This window comes from Podarcis pityusensis (genome assembly GCF_964106645.2).
Source record: "Podarcis pityusensis genome assembly, chromosome: 2".
NCBI lineage: Eukaryota > Metazoa > Chordata > Lepidosauria > Squamata > Lacertidae > Podarcis > Podarcis pityusensis.
Window position 1 is genome coordinate 36,790,322 of NC_138029.1, and position 25,789 is coordinate 36,816,110.

Consider the following 25,789-nt stretch of genomic DNA (forward strand, 5'->3'; position numbering starts at 1 on the left):
GCAATCCTACGCAGGTGTGTTCAGAAGAAAGTTCCACTGAGTTCATTGAGGCTTACTGCCAGGTGAGAAATGCAACTTTCCTTGCTTCTCTCCCTCTTTTATCACAAGCATCACATCTACTCTGGCCTTTCATAAATCAGGAAAAAATATTTGATAGTATCTTTGCACTATATTTTTAACAACTCTGTTAAACCAATCAGCTGCTTTGTAAAAATAAAATAAAAAAAGTGTCAATATCTATAGGCTACTATCTAAAGAGACAGAATGGATCCACCCTCCAGCCTGAACTTAAAGGAAATTCAGCATCTTAACCTTCTGTTTTCTGGATCCTAAGAGATCAGGATTTTTCCTCCAGTAAGGCTACAATGATTAATCCCAAACCAGTTCTATGGTCTTGTAGGGAAAAAGCAAGACAGGGGTGCAATCAGCTCCGGTCATGCAGACAGTTGATCTTTGTCCATGTCTCTATGCCCTTGAGTTTTCTTGGATTTGCAGCTGACTTTGTTGTCAAGGGAGAATTTTCCATCACCTCCTGCTGATATGAAGGAGTTGGAAGATAATCCCCTTTCCACAACAGAGAAGTGCAAGGGAGAAAGGGCCTCTGGAGAGAGAAACTTCAAAAACTTCTTGGGAATTGAAAAGGGTCCTATTCAGCTTTGAAGAATGCCAGCATGGAGATGGTCACCTAGCAACCTGGAGCAATGTGACACAGCTTGGATTCCAGAGCCGGAGAAACAATGAGTCCTTGCGACCCTACTGGGAACTTAAAGCCCCAGGATCGTCTCCCAGGGCAGAGACAGAACACATCTAATGGGAAAGCATCTAATGAGAGAATAGGCTTCACCAAAGCGATGGCAAATGCATCAAGACATGTTGCCAACACACACACACACACACACACACACACACACACAGAGCAAGGGCTGATTGTTGAGCTTTGCTCTTCACTGATGTAAATCAAATGTTTAAGCTACTGTAGTAGAGACTGACTGGTAGAGAACTGAAACCAGGAAGGAGTAAAACGGACCAGAGAGTATAGTGGAAATGCTGTGTGAGACCCCTTCCAGCCAACACAGGTAGCAATGGCCAACCCGGCTCATTATACTCACAGTGGATTCTCAGGGAATAATTAACCCCATCAAAATGTTTTCAAGTAATATCCTTTTTGTCTTTTGTTTTGTCCTGCAACCAACAAAACTGCATGTGCAGCGGAATGGATATTTGTTGTTGCAAGAACCAAGTCTTTAGTTGGCAAGGACCTGCTCTACCAAAATGATAACAGAAAATATGGCTCAGATCCATCTCAGCTTCCAAAATTTGCCATCAGCCAGGGCTCCCTTTTCATCTCGCTCAGGATCGCTGGTACAGCTTCATGATGCCTGAGTCGTGAAGTTTCTTCCATGTCCTCCGTTCCAATTCAAAGTCATGGTTGCTATAAAAGACTAAGCGATGCCATTTCTGGTCATAATAATGATCCGAATACTTTTGGTAGTCTTCGGTGATGTATCCGTAAGCACTTACCTGTGGAAAGCCAAGAGCCATAATTGGGGAGTTACAGGATAAAGGAGGGGTATAATAACAATAACAATAACAATAACAATAACAATAATAATAATAATAATAATAATGCAGCCCACACAGAGATGTGCTGTGGAAGATCCATGGTGACTAGGGTCTCCTGCAAGGCTGCAAAATTATTAGCTCAATCCTTTTCTTCCCTTGCCCTTTCCTCAACCTAAAGCAATCTCCATCCAAGTTGTTATTCGTCACTGAAAAGTGTGTGTGTGTGTGTGTGTGTGTGTGTGTGTGTAGCCTCTGTACTTCATCTGCCCCCCCCCCCCCCCCGCTAATAGAGCTAATAACAGCAAGGTTTTGGCAGGGCAAGATTTAGACTGAGGAGAAGTAAGGGAGAAAGGGGTTAAGCCTCACCACCCTCAGCTGATACAACCCTGTCCATTGACCGTATCCCTAACATCCCCAAGGTATGGGGAGGAATTAAATGTCACACTAATGTGATTGTTCCATCAGCTTGCTAGAGAGAACAATCCCCACTTGCCTTGCTCCCGTGCCCCACACATTGTCCCTGAGGTTCTCCAGACCACCCCAGCCAATTGGGAGGGGGCATGGAAGATGAAAAGGGGAGGAAGCCCCACATCGCAAGCAGCATTCCTTGTTGAGGGCTTCTGCTGATGGGAATTATTAGTTGAATCCTGTCCCTTGTGTGTTTGCAGCCCTTGCAGCTCAGATTATCACCTCTGGGCACTTCTAGACCGTCATTGGTTTTTGGGGGTGGGATTCAGCCACAGTCAAGTTCTGAAATTAATTTCTAGCTCTTGTGCAACAAACTCGCTCCCCCACTCCGCAAACTAAACTTCTTTGTTGAATGCCAGATTGTATAAGCTCCCTGCAAACAAATCAGAACAAATGCTCAGCAAATAACCGGCATGATCTAACCTCCCTGTAAACTTTGTGCAAACAAATCAGGAGGAAGAGTCAACAGACAGATTGTCTGGAAGCAACCTTTGGGGAGCCTTTGAGTTCTTACCTGGTCACATAGGTGGAGTGCAGTTAGAAGGAGGAAGGCACCTGTGGTGGGTCTATAGATCCGCCAGTAGGACTTGTCTAAGCTTTTGGATCTTAGAAACCTGAAGTATGAGATATTATTATTATTATTATTATTATTAAATGTTTCTTTTTGTTGAGTTTTATCAACAGGATACAAAGGTAAATAAGCTAGTTGGAGATGCTTTGTGGGCACAGAGGGCTTGTCTTACATCCTTATTTGATTGTGGGGGCACATCCTGCAATTTCTGATGGCCGCTTAGGCAGGTAAAACAAGTGGCATTTTTTAAAATTTAGCAATACAGTGGTACCTCGGGTTAAGTACTTAATTCGTTCTGGAGGTCCGTTCTTATCCTGAAACTGTTCTTAACCTGAAGCACCACTTTAGCTAATGGGGCCTCCTGCTGCCGCTGCGCCGCCGGAGCACAATTTCTGTTCTCATCCTGAAGCAAAGTTCTTAACCTGAGGTACTATTTCTGGGTTAGCGGAGTCTGTAACCTGAAGCGTATGTAACCCGAGGTACCACTGTAAAGCCAACCTAACAATCGATGCTCCTCATTTGTAAAAGTTGCCATCTTCCCTTCGGTCAAGGGGCCCCGTGTTTTTAAGAACTGTGCAGAAGAAATTCAGTGGTCTGTTTCTAGAAAAAGAGGTGCCGGAACTCACCATGAACGCCTCCCTTGTTCTCTTATAATAAATGGCAATGTCACCCACCTGAGAGGTGCCAGGACTCGGTACCAGTGAGTTCTGGCTGAAAAAAGCCCCGACTGTCAGTGGGTACAGCTTCTCTAACTACCATTGAAGGCAGTGGCATCTGTTCTTGTTCATAAATGATGACACCATCATGCCAGGACAAGGAGCCCTATCCGCTTATTGGACCTGACAAGCTTGTTTATTTGGACCCTGCTAGCCCAGAGCATCCCTTATCATTCAAGTTAACGTTACATACCACATACCTGTTTTTCATGTATCTGAGAAAATCAGGATGAATGACAAAGTAGTTATCCAGGGTGAAATTGCTACCAAATTTATCCCGAGGGTATGGCCTGGGAACGGAAACAGAAAAAAACCTTTTAGGCCAAGCATGTGCCATTCAAGCAAGAACTAGTTCGGCCACTTCTCCTGTGAGTTAGGTGATGTGGTAGACAGCCACCATTTTTCAGGGTGTGCCTAAGAACCGTATGGGAAATGAACTTTCAAATGATCTTTATTTCAGCTGTTTGAAACAAAGCAAAAGCACTGCCAAAAAAAGGAAAGGAGGCGAGGAGGACGTGGCTTTTAAAAGGGCAAGGGGGAGAAATGAAACGTCATCAAGGGATGGGGAAAGGATGTTGTGTTTACCACAGAAATTGAATAATAATAATAATAATAATAATAATAATAATAATATTTTATTTATATTCCACCCTCCCCAGCTGGGCTCAGAGCGGCTAACAACAATAAAAGTAACACAGTTTACATAAAATCACACTCAATTAATTGAAATACATTCTAAAATCAATTCATTCTAAAATCAATTCAGAATCAAATTAATGGCAACCATTGGGCTTGAGTTCTATGAGGATTACCAAAGGAGGGGGGGGGCAGACTGCACCTTGGCCAAAGGCCTGGTGGAACTGTTCTGTCTTGCAGGCCCTGTGGAAAGATGTCAAGTCCCGCAGGGCCCTAGTCTCTTGTGACAGAGCGTTCCACCAGATCGGGGCCACAGCCGAAAAAGCCCTGGCTCTGGTTGAGGCCAGCCTAACTTCCCTGTGGCCTGGGACCTCCAAGATGTTTTTATTTGAAGACTGTAAGTTCCTCAGTGGGACATACCAGGAGAGGCAGTCCTGTAGGTACGAGGGTCCTAGGCCGTATAGGGCTTTAAAGGTTTTAAAACCAGCACCTTAAACCTGATCCTGTACTCCACCGGGAGCCAGTGCAGCTGGTATAGCACCGGATGAATGTGATCCCACGGCAAGGACCCTGTAAGGAGTCTCGCCGTGGCATTCTGCACCTGCTGGAGTTTCTGGGTCAGTCTCAAGGGCAACCCCACGTAGAATGAGGAGACCAAAGGCTCTCTTCTCACTGAGTTCAAATGCTGCTAAAGAAAAGCCCTGTGCTCATTCACAGTAGCATGGGACTCTTTGCTGACAATATTCCAGCCCGCCAGGTCTTCCTGGAGTGATCATGTGACATATGATGTCCTCAATCAAGCCTTTATGTTGACATGGCTGTACCTGCAAGAGCACATACTACAATCTTTGGTGGGCATTCCCACATACACAGGAGTTCTGGTCAAAGAGTCACCAACTACAGTGGAACCTCGGTTGTCAAACGCTTTGGAAGTCAAACGTTTCGGCTTTCAAATACCAACAACCCGGAAGAGAATGCTTCCGTTTTCGAATGCGCCTCGGAAATTGAAAGGCTTCCGAGGCATGTTTCTCCATTTTTTCAATGGTTGTCGAACGTTTCGGAAGTTGAACGGTCTTCTGGAACAGATTACGTTTGACAACCAAGGTTCCACTGTACTTGTTAAAATAGCAGGAGAACCCAGTGCTTTAACTCTGGAATTGTTTTCACTATCCATGTTTGAAGAAGTCAACTGTAGTATTAAATAGAAGGGAGTGATACCTTATTTGTTGACTGTCACATGGAAATTTGAATGTACTTTAAATGAATGGTGTGGATCTGCCCATGGTCTTCTGCAAATGCAAACTAAAATGGCCAAACTCTTAAGGAACATTGTCCTGAAACGGACTGAAAAACAAAAAGGGGGAAATCTGCTTCTCTTACCCATAGCCATCCAAAAATCCCTTCCTGACTCTCGTGTTCAGCAGAAGAGCTTTCAGCCATTCATAATCTCTTGGCCCTTCCAGGAAATGAAGGTACTTGATCTCCTAGGAAACAAGCCACACATACGCTGGTAGGGGTTGCAGCAGATGGAGCATAAGCGCTGCCAGAGCACAACTAATGAATGGGTAGGCACTCTGTGCTGGCCAAACAAAATCCAAATTCTAATCCAGACCTCATTCTGAATAATTTATGTAAATGAGGCACGGCCAACCTCAGTGGAACAAGAGAGGCAAAATGACAGAAAATGGAAAGCTCTGCAAAATTTGGAGTGCCGATTTAAAAATCCAGAGACAACCCAGATGATTCAGGGTCAACATAAACTAGGTACTGTGTGGCTCTCCCAAGAAGTTCCACTGGCGGAGGAAGGGGGGTGCAGTGTGTGCGGTCTGCCCCGGGGGTCATCCCTGAGGGAGGTGACATTGCTGCGCCGCCCCCCGGGACACTCGCCCCCCCCCTGTGGCTAGCTCCCCCCCCCCGGGTGAACAGCATGTGTGCCGCTCTGGGTGCCAGAGCAGCTAGCTCTACCTGTGCGGAGAACTGAGCTGGGCACTTTAGTGACTGGTCTGTTGTTCTGCAACATGAAACACATGCTGGGACTAGGGTTAAAGGCTCATCTATTGTCAAGCCTAATGTCAATAGATAGTAAGTGGTCACAGACTGAGGAACCAGTGCTTGGATTTTAATGTGGAGCTTGGAGGGTGGGCAATAAACCTTTCCCCCTTCACCATTTTTCTCATCTAAATGACCCCTCTCTAAAAACCCCACTAGCTGTCCCACATGGGAGAAAACATCTAATATGCCATAATCTGTGTTACCTTTCCCACGGGGATCTTCTTGAATCCACGATTTCCCAGAATGGAGACAGAAGACACTAAGGAGTAGGCTGTGAATCCGTAGAAGGACACTCTGGTTCCCACGTCTTCCTCAAAACCTTTGACCACGGCCCCGCTCACCCTGGCCAAAAATGACCATATAACATTGTAAAGTTAGCCTTGTAGCAGCTTCTCATTACTGGATTTCACAACGTGCTGCTGGGGTGGGTGGTTTTCAATATTTGATACAAAATAAGTGGCTTGAGCAAGTTTCTAGATGAATGGAGCTCCAAAGGTTAAAGATATCTTGGTGATTTCAGTTTTCTGTAAGCCAGAACAATGAAACTTAATCGGAACCACGATCTTTGCACATATGCACAAGGTTGGTGTATAATGGATAGCTGTTAGCATCCTGACATTTGGAGAAGACTCCAAATACCCTGGCATGGAATTTATATGTAGACACAAGCAATAAACTATACAGTATATAAGGTGTGGGAATCCCCCATAACTTTTAATTTTAAAAAAGGTTGTCAACGATGTTGGCTCTGAAGAGAGAGAGAGAGAAAAGGTTGTTTTGTGTGCATAATATTTGGTTTAGGACCATCAGTTTCAGATTTTTCAAACTACCTGGAAAAGAAACAGCAGTGTTGGTGAATCGGCCCTGTCCCTAGGACCGCCTTCTCCTGTATGAAGCATCCCTCTCATCACCATCAGAAGATTCCCTACCTTTAGATGCCCCAAATATCCCTACATTATACATTGAAAGCACTTTCAAAGGACATTCTTTTGCTCAAAGAATTATTGATGGAAATTCACCTCGCCGCCGCCCCCTCCACAGAGTTTTGGCTTATAACATTGGTTTTTAGTAGATGACCAAGAAGGCTTTGTGGCACTGTTGCAGGATTTCTCCCAGTCAATAATGACAGACACGGGTTCTTTCAGAGGAAAGACAGAAGTTATTCACCTGCGCAGGGGCTGCAGCGGGATCTCTCCCAAAGGCTGAGCCCCTCCTTGTTCTCTGAGGCTTCCTTTTATAGTGACCAGTAAACAATTTCTGCAGGATTACCCATACAGGCAAAAAAAGAGGAAGTTTACTCAAGCAGACAAGAGAAACAGAACTTTTTAGCTCCCTGCTCCCAATCCTGTCTGCCCCAAACTGCGAGCATGTGCAGGTTTAAAAACAGACACAGACATCAGTTAGCTCATTCCTTGTGACTGTCTGTCATAGACTGGCTTTACACAGCACTTTTCTGCCAGTCTCCAGACTGTTGAGGGGAGATAATCTCGATCCTTCAGTAGTGAGAGGAGATGCCAGTTTTAATTCTGGCTTTATCCTTCCGGCACTTTCATGGATTATGCTTTCGTTGACTTCTGATATACACATGCACACATAAATACGCGCACACACGTTACTGTTTTAACAATGCTGTTAAGCTACCTTAGACTGTTTTTGTTTCCACGTTTAGGAAGGACTAAACTTCTAAATTGGGACGCGGGTGGCGCTGTGGGTTAAACCACAGAGCCTAGGACTTGCTGATCAGAAGGTCGGCGGTTCGAATCCCCGTGACAGGGTGAGCTCCCGTTGCTTGGTCCCTGCTCCTGCCAACTTAGCAGTTCGAAAGCACGTCAAAGTGCAAGTAGATAAATAGGTACTGCTCCGGCGGGAAGGTAAACGGCGTTTCCGTGCGCTGCTCTGGTTCGCCAGAAGCGGCTTAGTCATGCTGGCCACATGACCCGGAAGCTGTACGCCGGCTCCCTTGGCCTATAGAGCGAGATGAGCACCGCAACCCCAGAGTCGGTCACGACTGGACCTAATGCTCAGGGGTCCCTTTACCTTTACCTTTAAACATCTAAATAGATAGATAGATAGGCAGAAGAAGAACACAGGAAAATAGCAGTTTCTCTTACCGGAACACGTAATCATGGGAGTCAATCTCCTGGCCCATTTTGGAGTTGTTCAGTATCCCCCCATTCCCTACCACCGCACATCTGATACACCTGGAAGTCTGGCTGCTGTTGCGTGCAAAGAGAATTTGGTGGTACGGTTTAGGGGGAAGCATGGTGATGACTTGTTTTACCACTGAAAGACAAAAGGCGTCCTTATTCAGCATGAAGGGCAGGCAGTAAACACGCACAGCTCTGAACTGCTTGGGGCGTAGGATGGAAGTAAGGCACAGGAACAGAACAGAATCAGAGCACTTTAAAGTCTGCCAGCTTGTCTTAGGCTTGGCCTCTGAAGCGCTGCCATTTTCACTTTTGTAGACATCGCTTTGTAAGAAGTCCATACCTGCAGACAGCGGAGCAGTTGCTGAATTGTTGCTATCTGTACACAGGGAGGGCGTGTCTAGTGCACATTTAGATTCCTTGCTCTTCCCCCCCCCCCCCCCAATTTCAATGCCCACTACACTCCTTTTCAAACAATAAAAAATCCTGCAAGCTTTTTGATATACCCAATGTGTAATAGCACAAACTGTGCAGGCTCAGTTTACAAACCTAGCTTTCAAACTTCTGAAGCATCTCTGTTTTTGGTTTTTAAAAAACATTTACCGGAAGCTGCCTTGAGAATTATTTTTTTAAAAAAATACATGGAAAGGTGGGCTATACATTTTCAAACAAATAAGTGTTTGACTTGGATTACAAAGGAACACAGAGATACTTTATATGAGGTGTGCATTTATTTTATCTCATGAAGCTCTTAAGTTTATAAAAGGACATTCTTCTGCAGCTTTTCCCAAGCAAAGCATCCCTTATTTGGTTAACCCTTTTCTCGACAGATAATGCATTATTTCATTAAGGGCTTAAGAGCATAAGAACGTAGGTTCAATGCACCTCAGACACACCCATGACTTTCGCCCAAGGTGGAAGCAGTCATACATGTAGCAGACATGTCAAAGATCCCATAGATAACGTAGCTGGTACAGAAGGAGACTCTTAATCTCAGGGTTGTGGGTTTGAGCCCCACACTGGGCAAAAAGATTCCTGCATTGCAGGGGGCTGGACTAGTTGACCCTCAGGATCCCTTCCAACTCTTGTTGTTGTTTAGTCGTGTCCGACTCTTCGTGACCCCATGGACCAGAGCACGCCAGGCACTCCTGTCTTCCACTGCCTCCCGCAGTTTGGTCTACTAGTCTATAATTCTTTGAAAGCACTGGGGAACCCCACCCCTCCTGGGATTCTACCTTTATTTTATTTTATTTTAAATTTAATACTCTTATATACTGCTTAATCATTATCATTTCTAAGCAGTGTACCTTTTTAAAAAAAACCATACAGAAAATGAAACAATAAAAATGTCTCCTAAAACCAAACCCTAACTTAAAATGCCTGCTGGAACAGGAAAGTCATAAATCATGCGCCTGAAGTTCAGCAAGTACATACAGCATTGCTGAATCCACAATATTGCTGAGGGCACACAGCTCCTCCAAAGCAGGGGGGCCTCATCACTACCAGAATCCAGCTTAATGGAATGCAAAACAGATTCCATTCTATATAGCTGAGTAATAGTGTATGCCAAACCGAACTTTTTCAAGGTTTATTACCGCAGTTGGGTAAAAGTTGGCATAAATTTTATCTAAAAGGAGATCCCCACTATGAGCTTTCTTCACCCTGGTCTTTATCTGGAATGCTTCCTGAAAGACTTCCTGACCTTCTTAATACTTTTAAGTAAATATATTGGGCCAGATCCTGGGTTCTCCCAGCCTCAGGAGGCAATTTTAGCAGGTGCCCGCTTACCTGTCAACCACCTGACACCCCTATGACTGTCAGCTGACAGGCGCTGACTTGGAGCTGGAATTGCCTGGCAAAGGAATTCCCCTGGCTTGATGTCAGTGTCTGTCAGCAGCTGGGTGCTAACTTAAAGCTCCACTTTCTTCTCTGCTTTCTGCTGGAGTCCCCCATAGGGAATCCAGAAGTGCAGCTGATCCCAGTTGGTTTGCTCTCTCTATGCTGTCATTACAGCATGACCTTTGAGAGGAAGCAGTCCTGTGGCCAAATTGGGACCTGTACCAGACCTAATTAGTTCTGCAGCCCAGAGGTCCTCCAGCCCTGCTGAAAAGCCCCTTCCACTGAAGGAGTCTGCTTTTATAGCAGTGCTTTCCAAACTACAACTCCCATCACCCCTGACCACTGGTCTGGCTCACTAGGGATAATGGGAGTTGTAGTCTAACAGCAGCTGGAGAACCAAGTTTGGGAAACCCTGTTCTACAGCCTTCTACTTTAAGAATGCATTTGCACTGATACTCAAGATGCTCCTCACCACACTCATTTACCAAATGCTCAAGCACACCTGGAGCGCATAGGCACCTTCCGCTAAGGGAGGCCAGACCCAAAGAGGACATGGAGGCAGGGGGAGTCTCCTGCATCTTTAAGAGCTCGGCACAGGAGGGAATTCCAGCATGGTGTACTTACACTTCCCCCCCTCTACCCAAACATCGAAGACGCAGGAACCATGCTTCCTTTCGCATCTGGTCAATTGATTTCTGTTAAGGCTACCTCGAGGCATTTTGGCACTTGAAGCGAAAAATCCAATAATGTCCTCTCTTGGTTCATCATCATCATCATCTAAATAACTTACAAGCTGCCACCGTCCTGAAGGTGGGAAATGCTTCTATTTGAGGATACTATCTACCTCGTAGCGAAATAATCCCTGCTTCTTTACGATTGTTGTTCTTTGCATCCATCTGTCTCGAGAGACAATGGAGTGTGCCTCCAGGGGTGAAGTTTAACCACTGGAGAATCACAGCGCCTGCTGCGGCTGCAGAGACCGGTAACCCATAACTGCTGCCTGCCTCCCATGTTGTTTTGCTGCGTTCTTTACAGTAAGCCTTACAGTAAATCTGAGTGAACAGATTTGCCCTAAACCTGGGTTTCTGCAAAAATCCTCACAATTCTCGAAATGGTGACTGTTCCTAGATCACATGACAGGGGGACAGGGAGCAGGTTCTCATCTGGGGTATTTGAAAGAGGGTTGGTCTTCTCAATGAAAGACCTGTGAGCACTTGTCCCAGAGAGAAGAGCCCTTGACCCTCAGCACTTTCTGTCGTCCCCTTCAAAGAGTTACTCACACGAGTAGTTCAGCTCCATGAAGCCATAGGGTGGGCCAAAATGGTCCAGACGCTCCCATTCGCTGTCACTGAAGTGAGTCTTGTCCATGAAAAGAGTGAGATTGGGTAGGAAGAGATCCTTCAGCCAATCAGACTTGGTAGCCTTGACCCGCAGAGAATCAGGGCAGCTCTCAAAATACACAAAAAGAAAAGAAAGGTGAATGAAGTCGGGAGGCGTTTATTTGAGAGACTATATTTAGAGATCCATATTAGCTGACACTGATAACAGTAACCACATCCTGTTAGTTACGTTAGCAAAATCCTGTTGGACAGTCTCAGTCAAAGGGAGCTGCTATGAACTGAATGATTTTTGTGTACACACCATGCATTGAATGCATGCACCCACCCACCCACACCCCGAATCTTGGGAACTGTAGCTCAGTGATGGCTATACTACAACTCCCAGGATTATTGGGCAAGGGGAAAAATAAATATGTTGTAAATGGGTGGTGTGTACACAGTCAAAATGAGTTTCACTGGGCTGCTAAACCTGTGTCAGAGATTGCAGATACAGGCTGATGTTAAGTGGTCCTCTGTACTAAAAAAATACCTTTCCTTTGTATAGAAAACTAGACCAGAGAAGGAACCTTGACTTTCTGCTCCCTTCTCATGCCAATTCTCTGTGCCCATGGATTTATTTACCTTATTTTGTAGGAACAATAATCCAAGCCACCATAAGCAGTCTAAAGTGACACACCCCAATTTTCACCTCCGTGAAAAATATATGCATTGCCTGTTGGGTTTGCCAGTGCTAATTTCATGGCCTTGGCTGCTATTATCACACATTGTTTTTTAAAAATAAACTACATAGGGCCCAGTGGAAACATTTCAAACTTGGCCTTGGAGATCTTGAGTTCCAGTCTCAGCTCTGCTCTGATAGAAGTCTGGACAGGCCAGATCATCCGTTCCGTTCCCCATCTATCTCTCTTTGGGATCTTATGAGAGAACCAAGGCAAAGATAAAGAAACACTGCCCAATGCAGGGTGTTATGTATGCATTAATTTATATTCCTCATCTCAAACCAGAACAGGTGTTTAAAACACTGTAGGAACCTAGGAGGAATCCCCATGCCAAAAAAGTTTACAGCCAAGATTAGAAGAGTGGGAAGAGAACAGGTGAGAATGTCACCTAGCAGAGTCAGCTTCTACTCTTTTGTTTGGTTACGCCCCAGACTATAGAGAACTGAAATGGCCCAAGCCAGGTCTATACTTCTGCATTATTCTGTATGTGTAACAATGAAACGAAGGTTTCTGTAGGACATTTAGGGCCAGGTCACGCTATATCAACTCACTGATGCTGGTGTTGAATTGTCCAGGAGATACTGGTCATCAAAGTCCCAATGGGGCTCAGATTTGAAGTCAGATGCTTTAAGCCTTTTCTTGGGGGTCGGTGCAGGAACTGGATGTGTGACTTGTTGAGCCCCTGGCCTAGGGATAGAGACGTTGTGATCTGCGACAACAGAATGAGAATCAACTAAACTCTGGTTCTTTTTAGCTACATCCATTTCTCTGGAAACTTTCCCCTTGGTGTGGCTTGCAGTGGGTCGTGGTGTGGCATTTTGATTGGATGCTGTTTTTGCACCTCTTTCCTCATCCAGCTTTTGATTGGATGCTGGCGCTCCATATTTAGCCTCAGATCGTTCATTTCCTTTGTGTTCTGACTTATTTTTCTCTTCCTTTGGACTGGATGTTGATGTCACACGCTTCTCACTTTTTTTCTTATACACAGTGGGGGTTGCATTCAGACCCCCAGCACGGTTTTGACCAGCTGCAGTTGTCACAGTCTTGTGTTTAGCTTGATTCTCATTGGCTGTGGGCCTGAGTTTCTCCACAACTTGCTTTGGATTGGCTGCTATCACACCTCTCTCCCTGGCTTGCTTCTCAGTCGAATCTGATGGGCTGGTGGCCTCCACAAGCTTCTCTCGGATGTTGCCACCATTTGCCAATCTCTTAACAGCATCTTGCTCCAATGGGGAGCTACTTGGGCCAAGTATTATACTGAGAGGCCATGGTGTCTCCCTCTTGGCAGTCATCACTTCTGGGGTAGCGGGCCGGGTGTCTATTTGCGGCATGCTTCCACCACGGCGGAAGTAAGGAAACTGGCTGAAAGGTAGTTTAAAAAAGAGATAGTTACTGCAATAGATAACTATACAAATTATACACTGTGTTCCACTTGTATGAAGTGTACTAGACAGTTGCTTACACTTGGCAATATCATGGAAGCCGTGTTATGGAGACCCCAGTGACATTTGAACTCTCTACCCCTTGTTTACAACCTTTAATAAGCCATTATAATTAATTCTCCCCCAATGCACCTGTGATGCCAAGGAGCGGACTGCCGATATTTGCATTTGTAGAAAGGCGACAGGAAGATTCTATGGATTTAAACAAATAACAAGTAAGCCCTCCCTGAGGCTGGGTTTTAACACATTCAGACAAAAAAGCCAAGTGTATAAATACACTTGGGCTATGTACACATTGGCGGCATAAACCGCAGTGAGATCATTTCAAATCACATTTATACATTGTTCTACGCAACTGCGCGAGTGGGGATGTTTTCTCCAAATATGCAATACCAGATTTGTTTCCCCACCATGTAGCGCCCCCTGCCAAACTTTTGTTCAAAGAAACTTTCGCCTGCGAATGTGCTGTCATCAGTGCATGTGCATGCGCAAAGACTGTACACACCTCAGATTTGCATTTTCAAATCAGACAAAAACTGCTTTGAGGGAAAACACATCCAACTGGAGTGTTTCTCAAGAAACTATAGGATACAGATGGATTGTGACTAACATTTTGTGTAAGGTAAAGGTAAAGGGACCCCTGACCATTAGGTCCAGTCGTGACCAACTCTGGGGTTGCGGCGCTTATCTCGCTTTATTGGCCGAGGGAGCCGGTGTACAGCTTCTGGGTCATGTAGCCAGCATGACGAAGCCGCTTCTGGCGAACCAGAGCAGCACACCGAAACACCGTTTACCTTCCCGCCGGAGCGGTACCTATTTATCTACTTGCACTTTGACGTGCTTTAGAACTGCTAGGTTGGCAGGAGCAGGGACTGAGCAATGGGAGCTCACCCCATTGCTCGGATTTGAACCGCCGACCTTCTGATCGGTAAGTCCTAGGCTCTGTGGTTTAACCCACAGCGCCACCTCAATGTTGTGTGTACTCATCTTCAAACACCAGCAGTGGAAGCACACTGGAGCCAAGATAAACAGTAGTGGGCGCATAGCCTTGTTAACATAGCATTATAGGTTTGGTTTTGTGGAAGGCTGAGAACATGCAAGGTGGCTATATTGGTCATGATAGTGATTTAAATTTAAAAGATTTATATATCACCCTTCATAAAAAACAAGATTCCAGATAAACATGTTAAAAGTTCGTAATTCGGCAGTTATTGCAACTTGCTACAACACACACATCTCTATGGAGAGCAATCCGTGAACCTATTATGCCTGCTCCTTACTGTTCCTTTTGTAACTAGCATCCCAATAATATGTACTTCATGTGTTGTTGTTTTTTCATGTTATGTTTCTTTTGTTACTGTTGAAAGCCAATGAAATACATTTTTGTTTCAGAAATGAAATACAGCTCCAATAAAACTATAAACGCAGACATAAAGCCAAGAGTGCACAGATAAACCACAAAATGCCTGGGTAAATAAATGAACCTTTGCCTGGCGCCATGATGACTGTGACATGGGTGCCAGCCAAAGGAGTCTTTTTGGGGAGAACACCCTCTCCCTAGTTGGCAGCCTGAAGGAGTTTGCTCTAGAAGAAGGGCATAACTTTATATCACAGCAAGATGAATATGAGAGTAGGCAGACACAGGAATACTTGGGTCTCAATCCATGTAGGGCACAGATGAGCAACCTGCAGCCCCCACCATGCCTTGCAGCTGTCCCAATCTTCCATGCCATCAGGTTCCCTTCCTTCATGTTCTGTTTCTTCCTTATCCCCCCTCCCCTTGGCTTTTAACAGTATTTCCCCCTCTTTCCATGTAGACTGCTTCCAAACTGGGCATTTACTGTGGAATAGCAATGAGCCACCTGCATGTCATTGCGAACAAATCAAGCTCCTCCCATGTTGTCTGTGTTCATCTTCTTTCTTTTTTCAGAGCTCAGAAACGTAATCTTAAAAATAACCACACAAAAAAAACCCACGCCACAGCAGAACAGCTGCACAGTTTCCCCAAATAGGATGACCCATGTGACACAGCAATTCTGGCTTCTTAGGGCTTGTGTAGATTGTTCTAGCCATTCCCTCTCTACTGAGCATTTTTCCTCTCTGGGAATCACATCTAGCCATTTAAACATTCCCATTTCAAATCACATTGCATTTTTATTTTTTCTTCTTCTTATCAACTGGTTTTCTCTCATGCCATCCACAATTGCAGCTAGATGTTGAAATAAGGATCTAGAATCATTGTATTTTAATATTCTGCTGGAAGCTGCCCAGAGCGGCAGGGGAAACCCAGCCAGATGGGTGGGGTATAAATAATAAATTATTATTATTATTATTAGGCAGCATGGTGGGAGCTCGGAGTCTGGCTCCCATGAAATTAGTCCACCTTTCCCCACAACACACACACATAGCATGTGTCGCCCTTAACAGATCACTCCCAAGGGAATACAGCCCTTGAGAAAAAGAAAAAGTTGTTTATGCCTAGTTTAAAGGTTACTAGGTAACCAAGTTACTAGGTAAGTAACTTGGACTCTGCTCAAAAACAACCGGGCGACCAGCACAGATCTTTTTAACCTATGCAACAAGAAGTGATCTGAACAAGCTGGGACACATCAACATTTTGGCAAATGTATCCTGCCCTAACGGAAGATTCTGAAGTGTTTTCAAAGGCAGTTCCGAATACAATCCATGGCAGGAATGCAACCTTGACAATACGCTGTTATTTACCAGGCTTCCTGAGAAAACAACAACCCATATTCTGTGTATGAAAGCAACATGGCTGCAGCACAACTTGTTTAATGCATTAAGAAAGAGTATGGGGTTAAAGGAATAATCCTTTCGGGAAAGGACTTGCTGCAAAGTAGTAATATCACTGCTCTCGGCTCTTTGTGTCCTGCTAATGCAGCGCTTTCCAAACTTTCCATGTTGGTGACACACTTTTTGGACATGCATCATTTCACAACACAGCAATTCCATTCTACTAGCAAACTAGAGATTAAACTAGCCCCTTTCCAGCCCCAGGAGGAGTGTAGGGAGTGTTTGTGCAACACACCTACACACTGCAGCCAACACACTAACGTGTCACAACACAGAGTTTGGAAAGCTCTGTGCTAATGTCTTGAAACAGCTGGGAATATCATCTAATGGACTGGTAACTGCATCTCTTATCCAAGCCAATGAAGATGCTTTCACCTTGCACCAGTTTCTCTGCTGGTGCTGGAGGCGAGATAAATTCATTTACCCAGGTGTGGCTGTATTCACACATATGTGCAATTCTTGGCGAGTGTGAGGTGTGTACTAGCACAAGGTGAGGAGATCCCCCCCCCCCAAAAAAGGGTGCAAGCACTTATCTGCTGGAGTCCTGAATGTTTGTAAGACAGTCCCCACTGCCTTTACTGCATGCAATCGCACAGGTTACATGCGGTTGGAACTGTTTGCTGTGCTGGCACAAATCTGCAGAGCGGCAGCTAGCCAGAAGATAATCCATCATAGCACATTGCCGGAGGGTTTGTTTAAAAAATAAGTAAGTAAAATTCCATCCCCAAACAAAATAATGCTTCTGTGCATCAATCATCTCCCAATTGCTGGGGCTCTGAAAAAGAGCCAGGGCACACAATGTGCCCACGTCATTCAGCAAAGCACAAGTAAAATACCGCTGGTCTTTGGTTAATGGGGCTGTGGTGCTGGCTATTCTTGGGAAACTTTCTGTCACTGAGAATTACTGAACTCCCACTGAACCGCAATCACACGGGCATTTGTCACATATCTGTATCTCCATGACATTTCTGTAAGAATGAGGCCTTCATGATATCATAAGACTTCAGTGTTGCAGTTCGGGAAAAGCCACCCATGGCAGTTTTTGCTTTTTGTTTGAGAAAGTTGGGAGAAAGAGAAGCAGAGATTTAACAGAACTGTTTGATAGAATATGATGTTGAGAACAGGCACCCTCTACCATGTCACCTTGCCCACCTACAGCTACAAGGAAGAGAGTTTTGAGACTGACTGCTGGATCCCCCGCTTCAGTTGTCCCTTCCCTCTTGGCAATACAGTATGCCTCTTGAAACTCAAGAATGCGTTTTTGTTATTTATTTCATTTTGTTGAGAGTATAAAGTGTTCTTAATGTTAAATCACCCCCCCTTCCTTCCCAAAAAATTATGTAAGCAGTTGAAGAATGCTCCTGCCTCACAGTGGCTCCATTCAGTGCGAACACCGTTCACCCCAATGACTTTCTCTACCCGGTGGCACAATTTGGAGTACAGTAGTACCTCGGGTTACATACGCTTCAGGTTACATACGCTTCAGGTTACAGACTCTGCTAACCCAGAAATATTACCTCAGGTTAAGAACTTTGCTTCAGGATAAGAACAGAAATTGTGCTTCGGTGGCACAGCAGGAGGCCCCATTAGCTAAAGTGGTGCTTCAGGTGAAGAACAGTTTCAGCTAAAGTGGTGCTTCAGGTTAAGAACAGTTTCAGGTTAAGAACGGACCACTGGCACGAATTAAGTACAATAGGGTTGCCAGGCCAGTCAATTAATTATCAGTTGATCACCTGTCACTTGATCACACTCAACTATCCCATGAAACCACGTAAGTGGAAGCTTTTCAACCCCATGCCCCACATTATGGGGCCACTTATTAGCAAAAGCATGTGAGAATTGCAGTACTTACCCTTTAGCTCAGTGGTTCCCAAGGTGACTGGTACTGCCCCCTGGGAGGCAATGGGATTACCCAGGGGGCACTAAGAGGCAAGAGGGCTGCAGGGGGTGGGACAGAGGTGGGTCCCTCCAAACACTTTGATCACTTATTTACATTGACCAGGCTAAACACCTTCCTCCCTTCATATTTAAAGTTTTACTGCTCTTCTCCCTTTCAAGGCTGTTTCCTTTGGTCATGTTTGCATTCACAATTCTGAGTTGTCAGAAGTCACAAGATGGCTGCCAATTATTGGCAATAGCTGTGGATTTTCTTCTAAATTAGTTACTGTGCATCTGTGGTAGGTGAAGGTTGGCGCATGTTTGCCCTCGTTGCCCATCTGCCGGCAGGTGAATAGATCTTTCCTGTTCCAACAGGCTTTGGGGAACCGGCTGCTTTTAATGAAAGGGATAGTGCTGTTCTGATTTTATTGTGATTATTTGTGTGGTTTTTCATAGATTTTATATATGTATATAGTTTTAATCTAACAGTGTTCATTTTTTTAAAAAATGATGGGTTTCTCCCTATGTATTTAGTGGTTCTACTTTTTATCTGTAAGCCACCATGAGTCCCATCAGGGAAAAAGGCAGGGTGTAAATAAATGCAGTAATCAAGGCCAGCATGACCCATGGTCACAAATGATGGGATTTGTACTCCCAAGCATCTGGAGAGCTGGAGAGCCCCAGTATGGGCCTAAGACTGCCCATACTATTTTGCTTGCAGCAAAAAACAGAGGCTACCCCCTCCTTGTCATCGAGCTGTTTAATCCACACCAAGGTCAAAACATATTTTAGAATTCAGTTTCATTCTTTCAATAAACTGTTAAATAATTTGATCTGCAAATGATGCCTAGGCAATTGTTTCAACAGCGCAAGCATTTCCTCTTTCCAGGGGGAAAGATTTCCCCTTTTCTCTCCCTGCACAGTGTTCTTCAGGTTCTCCTAACCTTCCAGAGCAGAGTTGGGGGAGGAGAGAGGGGGAAATCCACATTGCACTGACAGGAGCCCTTGAGCTGGCTTTCACTAGCAGAAAAGGGTACTTAATAGTTAATAATAACCAGTGCTTTTTTCTGGGGGGACGCAGGGGTACACATACCCCTAAACATTTTGTGAATCTTTGTACTTTTGTCCATTTACTGTATTTATTTTTCCCGATGTGAACTATAAAATGGTGATTTTCTTGAGTCAAAGTGAGAGTACCCCTAAACATTTTTTTTAAAGAAAAAAGCACTTACAATAACAAGAATAATTTTATTATTTATACGCAGCCCATCTGACTGGGTTGCCCCCGCCACTCTTGGCAGCTCCCAACAGGATATTCAAAGCACAATAAAACCTCAAACATTGAACACTCCCCTCTAAAGGGCTGCCGTCAGATGTCTCCTAAAAGTCATATAGTTGAATCCAGCTCTGTGTTATGTAAATAGATATATAATTTATCATTACTATTCAATATTTATTTATATCGTGCCTTTTCCCTTGCCAGGGACTTAAGGCAGCTTACCAATAAAATAAGAACAGCTAAAAACATAGAAGAAAAAGCAACCATTAAAAAACAAGTAGAATTAAAACGATATAAATATATAAAATATTGATTAAAAACATACATATATAATTACAATAAAAAATAGCACTATCTAATTTATGTTAAAAAGAGGACAGGGAAATCACTAATGGGAGTATTTGGTAGAAACTGAGCTGCAGTGGAATGGAAACAGTGCGATGAATATGGATCGGAATGGAAACTGCTGCCTTCTTACATCCCTAGTTCTGTCCTTCCATTATAGACAGATGCAAGAAGTGTCGGCAGTGTTCTAGAACATTGTGCTGCTTCCCTTCTATCCCTTCAATCAAGGGGAACGGAGAGGAAGGAACCCCAGGAAATGGAACAAAAACCATGCACACCTCAAATAATAGTAGCATGCACTTCTTGGCAGCATTGAGGGCTGCAACCACCACCAGGCAGCAAGCATTATTTGTCTTCATGTGCTCATAGCAGCAGGAGGCTTCTCCCACATAGGACAGAAAATTCTCTTCAGCCACCCTTCACAAATGGGTTAACTATGGGAGAGCTAAAGGGCGTTTCCAAGTGAGAACTAAAAGTGCTTTACTGCAGCCAGTATGTACCCTTTTTTGTATTTCTCTTTTTTTAAAAAAATAATATTTATTGATTTTCCAACCATTTGAACACAATAAAACAGAAAAAACAAAAAAGAAGAAAAAGCAAAGAAAAAAAGAGAAAAAACATAAGATTAACAAAACAAGACGCAAACCATTTAAAACACAAAACAATTTCAATATCTTAACTTTCATTCCCTTATTTCCACGACCTCCTCATGCCTCCCTTTCTGTATTCCACTTCTATTAATTGTTTCAGCAATTCCTTTCCATCTTCCTCTGTTTTCTATCCTATAATTATCTTAACATATTCTAATCTTATTTTTCCCTTTAATACTCTATTTCTATTTATACTTAATTCCTTATAACATTTCTACTAAAGCCATATAACTTCATTCCAACATTTTTCTAACATTCATTATTTTTACAATATTTCTATACATAGTCTTAAACTTTTTCCAGTTTTCTTCCACCGACTCTTCTCCCTGGTCTCGGATTTCTGCCAGTCGTTTCCGCCAATTCCATATAGTCCATCAACTTCATCTGCCATTCTTCCCGGATAGAAAAATCTTGTGTCTTCCAGTACTTCACAATGAGTATTCTTGCTGCTATTGTTGCATACATGAGACAAATTCTAGCCTTCTTTAACACCAATTGACCGACCATGCCCAGGAGAAAGGCCTCTGGTTTCTTCAAAAGGGTATATTTAAATACCTTTTTCATTTCGTTATGAATCATCTCCCAGAGTGTCTTAATCCTTGGGCATGTCCACCAAAGGTGAACTGTAATCCTCAAATTCGTCTGTTTTTCCTTAAATTCAGTCATAGCGAGCGTCAACTTATGTTCATCAAATTGCCTCTGTAGGGCTGGGGCTCTCTTTCTCTTTCTCTCCAGTTGTGTTTCTGTACCTTCAACAGCAACAGCTTTTTCCTTGACTTCCTGCACAGCTTGCCATATCAAAATAGGTTCTAGTATCAATTTCTGGGTGGTTTCTGTATTGGTATTGTCCATACTCCCTGCATTCAAGTCAACCTCAACAACTGAAACATCCACCTTCGCATTTATCATGTCCATTTTCCTGTGAAGTTGACCCAATGAGTCCTTTATCTTATATAATGCCGCCACCAAAGCCTCTTCTGTCGACATTCCTCTTACTTTCAAATATACTAGTACAGAGACAGCAACAAAAAGAACAGGAGGGCTTAATAATAGACCTCTCCTGGATTGTTACCAAGTCCTCCCAGACCTTAATGTTTTATCAACAGTTGACTGGTCTGTTTTTCCTCTTCCATTTACCATAACATTTGAAAGATTCAAGGTCAGTCCCAGAGTCTCACGGTTTTTAACTTGCAGCTGGAAATTCCCCTAGTCCAACTCTTGCAAATCAACCAGTTTCAAAGGCTTCCACTGGGGGAAACAGTTTCTATTTATAACAGTCAATAGTATCCTCTTTTAAACAATCCAAAATTAGTTTCAAATTAGTTTCAATTTTCAGTTACTTTTACTCCTTTTTAAAGCAGCCGGAAACAGTAGAAACAATGTATTTCTCTTATTTAGCTAGCTGTCAATGAACGTTCTAAACGCTGTCAATGAACATTCCAAAAGACGTCAGTCCTGCTAGCAGCCCGTTTCCAGGGTCAGAGCGGCGGTGTTTTAAATCTCTTCGCTCTCTCCCACAGGCATACTCAATCCGCAACTTCCCCCTCTCTTCTCCTGCCTCCAAGAGGGGGTTTAATGTTCTTTACCAAGGGAAATTTAATCTTTTACAAAAGGCTTTCCAGGACTCTAGCTTGCAACTTCATTGCCTCAGTCTATTTACAAAAGGGGGAGGCGGACTTCCTGTTTTGAACCTCCCCGTTACGGTACCAAATTAAACATTTAGAAATCCAATTCTTCCGCTTCAGCTCTACTCACGGGTAATTACTTTAAAGTCAAATTGTCCACAGGAAAAGGTCAGCGCTCTCCGGCAACAGCTATGCGGCTTCGCTCCGTGGAAGAAGCAGACGATTCGATGCACTGCGCCGCTCACCCCACGTCGCTCCGGAGCCCCAAAAACCGGGGTTCCCCACGAGTGGGGGAGGCGCAAAAGGTGTCCGCCGAATCCAACGTTCACAGGCTTCCCCCACCTGTGATTTTAACGGGTCTCCGCCTTCGCCGTGGCGGCCAGACCCAGATTTCCATGGAGCAGATTCCTCCCAGTCAGAGGAATTCTGCCATTACCGGAGGCGCCTCCCCGGAAGTCCTTTTTTGTATTTCTCAGCCTGTATTTTTAAGCATTGGTATGCAACATATGATTAATCCCGAGTGTCTGAAAAAAATTAAGGGGCACAGCTATTTCCACTTACTATTAGTTACAGCAGAAGTAATTTGCTTTTAATTTTTATATACCTCATGTTCACTGCATATCCTTAATTCTTATGGGAGGGACTTCTTGTCATTTAACTCAATGAATTAGTAGTTGATTTTCCATTATATGTGGAGCTCTTATGTCTGCATAAACTCATTATAAATCTCCCCTTTTGGACATTATTTCAGGAATGTAGTCATTATAAGTCAGTTGATGTATTTCAGTTTACAAATAGCTGTTCTCATTCAACCTGTGTGTGATGCTAGGTGAGTCTTTTATAGATACAGACAGAGATTATGTGAAAGGCGTATCAAAGTTGCTGTTGGATATGATGAAGCCAACAGTTCTGAATTAATTCATTTGAAGCCCTACCTGGAAACGTAGCAGTCAAGACTTTGCAAGGATGGCTGGCTATGACCCTGCAGATAAAAGTGAGCCACTGACAGAGAAAATATTACCTTAACTTATATTATGCAATAGTTTTACGTGTCCATAAGAGAGATTACATGGGTAAGTATGATACACTATGCATTTCAGTATAAGGAAAGACCAGCTAAGCTTATCAGAGGAAGCAACACATAAGGTTCATCTGAGAAGGAAAGGGATCTCCTCTTACCTGTATGGATATTTTTCAGTAAAGCCAATGTAGGCAGCAAAAGAGAGAACAAGGAACAAGAAGCCTATGAGAAGCAGCCTGGTTCCCCTAGGACACCACCTCCTGATTGATCTCATGGCTTCACACTAGACATCCTAGGAAGTCTCTGCCTTCTTTGCCACAGGTACTTTGCAGACTGACGAAAGCTACAGATCTGCTCCTCTGATATCCAGTGAACAGGGAAGGCAAGGCACACACTCCATTCAGCTGCTCAAGGGCAGCTCAGCCTCATTCCTCTGCCAAAAGGGCAGAGAAGGGTTACTTCCTAATGTCTGGCTTAGTGCTCTTGTGGGCAGAATTTGCAAGCAGAGAAACACCCACAAGTCAAACAGGTGGGTTTCACACATTTCCTTAGCCCCGTAAACAGTGCTCTTTGATTATCATCTTGAAAAAGGCTTGTTTGCTGCAGGTAAATATTACCTGAACAGATGAAATGTGAGCAGATGGAGAAAGGAACAGGGCTCTGTTCCCTTTAAAAAATTAAAAAGAGGACATTTAGGCAGGTGTGGCTTTATCTTATTCCTGCAAAACAAGCTGCACCTGCCGAAATTCCCTCTCTGAAACAGCTACCTGAAGACAACACAGGCATTCTGTCTTCTTTTCCTGTTAGTTTCTCTCTCGGTCTCTGTGTAGGAAGAAGTAGCTGTGTTCACAAGGAAGGGGAACTACAGTAAGGCTATAATCCTGTACTGAAGTTACTTGGCAGTAAGCCCCACTGAACTCAGTGGGACTTCCTTCTCTAATCAACATGCATAGGTTTAGGCTGCATCAGATCTAAGATGTAACAATTCTTGAGGGTTTGTAAAGTAATGGGCATTTTCATTAAGGAATTTCATTCATTTAGGGAGAGGGGGACCAGATGGACAGGGGGACCCTCTACAGCAGATTGGGGATGGGGAGGCTGCAGTGGAGATGAGAGGAAGGGGAATTAACAATGCAGAAGTCCACTCACACAGAATCTTTCTTTATTATACAGTCATACCTCAGGTTACATATGCTTCAGGTTGAGCATTTTCGGGTTGCGCTCTGCGGCGACCCGGAAGTAATGGAACGCGTTACTTCTGGGTTTTGCCGCTCGCGCATGCACAGATTTGTAACTGGCATGCACAGATTTGTAACTGGCTGACTGACCGAACCCAAAGGGTGCTCATCAATGGTTCCTCTTCATCCTGGAGAAGAGTGACTAGTGGGGTGCCACAGGGTTCTGTCTTGGGCCCGGTCTTATTCAACATCTTTATCAACGACTTGGATGATGGACTCAAGGGCATCCTGATCAAATTTGCAGATGACACCAAATTGGGAGGGGTGGCTAACACCCCAGAGGACAGGATCACACTTCAAAACGACCTTGACAGATTAGAGAACTGGGCCAAAACAAACAAGATGAAATTTAACAGGGAGAAATGTAAAGTATTGCACTTGGGCAAAAAAAATGAGAGGCACAAATACAAGATGGGGGACACCTGGCTAGAGAGCAGTACATGTGAAAAGGATCTAGGAGTCTTGGTTGACCACAAACTTGACATGAGCCAACAGTGTGACGCGGCAGCTAAAAAAGCCAATGCAATTCTGGGCTGCATCAATAGGAGTATAGCATCTAGATCAAGGGAAGTAATAGTGCCACTGTATTCTGCTCTGGTCAGACCTCACCTGGAGTACTGTGTCCAGTTCTGGGCACCACAGTTCAAGAAGGACATTGACAAACTGGAACGTGTCCAGAGGAGGGCAACCAAAATGGTCAAAGGCCTGGAAACGATGCCTTATGAGGAACGGCTAAGGGAGCTGGGCATGTTTAGCCTGGAGAAGAGGAGGTTAAGGGGTGATATGATAGCCATGTTCAAATATATAAAAGGATGTCACATAGAGGAGGGAGAAAGGTTGTTTTCTGCTGCTCCAGAGAAGCGGACACGGAGCAATGGATCCAAACTACAAGAAAGAAGATTCCACCTAAACATTAGGAAGAACTTCCTGACAGTAAGAGCTGTTCGACAGTGGAATTTGCTGCCAAGGAGTGTGGTGGAGTCTCCTTCTTTGGAGGTCTTTAAGCAGAGGCTTGACAACCATATGTCAGGAGTGCTCTGATAGTGTTTCCTGCTTGGCAGGGGGTTGGACTCGATGGCCCTTGTGGTCTCTTCCAACTCTATGATTCTATGATTCTATGATTCTAGATGCTCAAAATGACGTCACACACATGCGCAGAAGTGGCGAATTGCAACACGCGCAGTCGCGTGTTATGTTCGCTTCAGGATGCGAACGGGGCTCTGGAACGGATCCTGTTTGCATCCAGAAGTACCACTGTACTAACACTATTATGTGGCACATCAAGTTTATCCATATTTACTGACCTTCTTTCTCATTTGGATGGGTAAATACATTAGGTTTTTGATGGTGTCACAGATTTTACTTAGGATCTGTGTTGGATATTCTTTCAACACCAGGATATTAAAGTTAGCAAGTCCTCTTAGAAAACTATAGTTTGTGGTTGAA

At 44.1% G+C, this 25,789-nt stretch overlaps 1 protein-coding gene across 3 annotated transcripts; it reads right to left on the reverse strand.

The window, feature by feature from the left end:
• Positions 1-75: 75 nt before the first annotated feature.
• On the reverse strand, positions 76-24,256 carry ST6GALNAC1 (ST6 N-acetylgalactosaminide alpha-2,6-sialyltransferase 1). 3 transcript variants are annotated; one of them, XM_080993794.1, is made up of 10 exons: positions 23,264-24,256; positions 12,603-13,413; positions 11,273-11,441; positions 8,118-8,289; positions 7,174-7,263; positions 6,210-6,348; positions 5,335-5,438; positions 3,519-3,608; positions 2,546-2,645; positions 76-1,521 (listed from the first exon to the last, which is right to left on the reverse strand). In XM_080993794.1, exons 1-10 carry the CDS (start codon positions 23,377-23,379, stop codon positions 1,351-1,353), a joined length of 1,962 nt encoding a protein of 653 aa, XP_080849920.1. In that variant the 5' UTR covers positions 23,380-24,256; the 3' UTR covers positions 76-1,350. The 3 variants fall into 3 exon arrangements, with proteins under 3 accessions (XP_080849920.1, XP_080849922.1, XP_080849921.1); XM_080993796.1 differs by lacking the exon at positions 23,264-24,256 and adding an exon at positions 18,160-18,449; XM_080993795.1 differs by lacking the exon at positions 7,174-7,263 and having other exon boundaries at positions 23,264-24,254.
• Between the last annotated feature and the right edge of the window lie 1,533 nt (positions 24,257-25,789).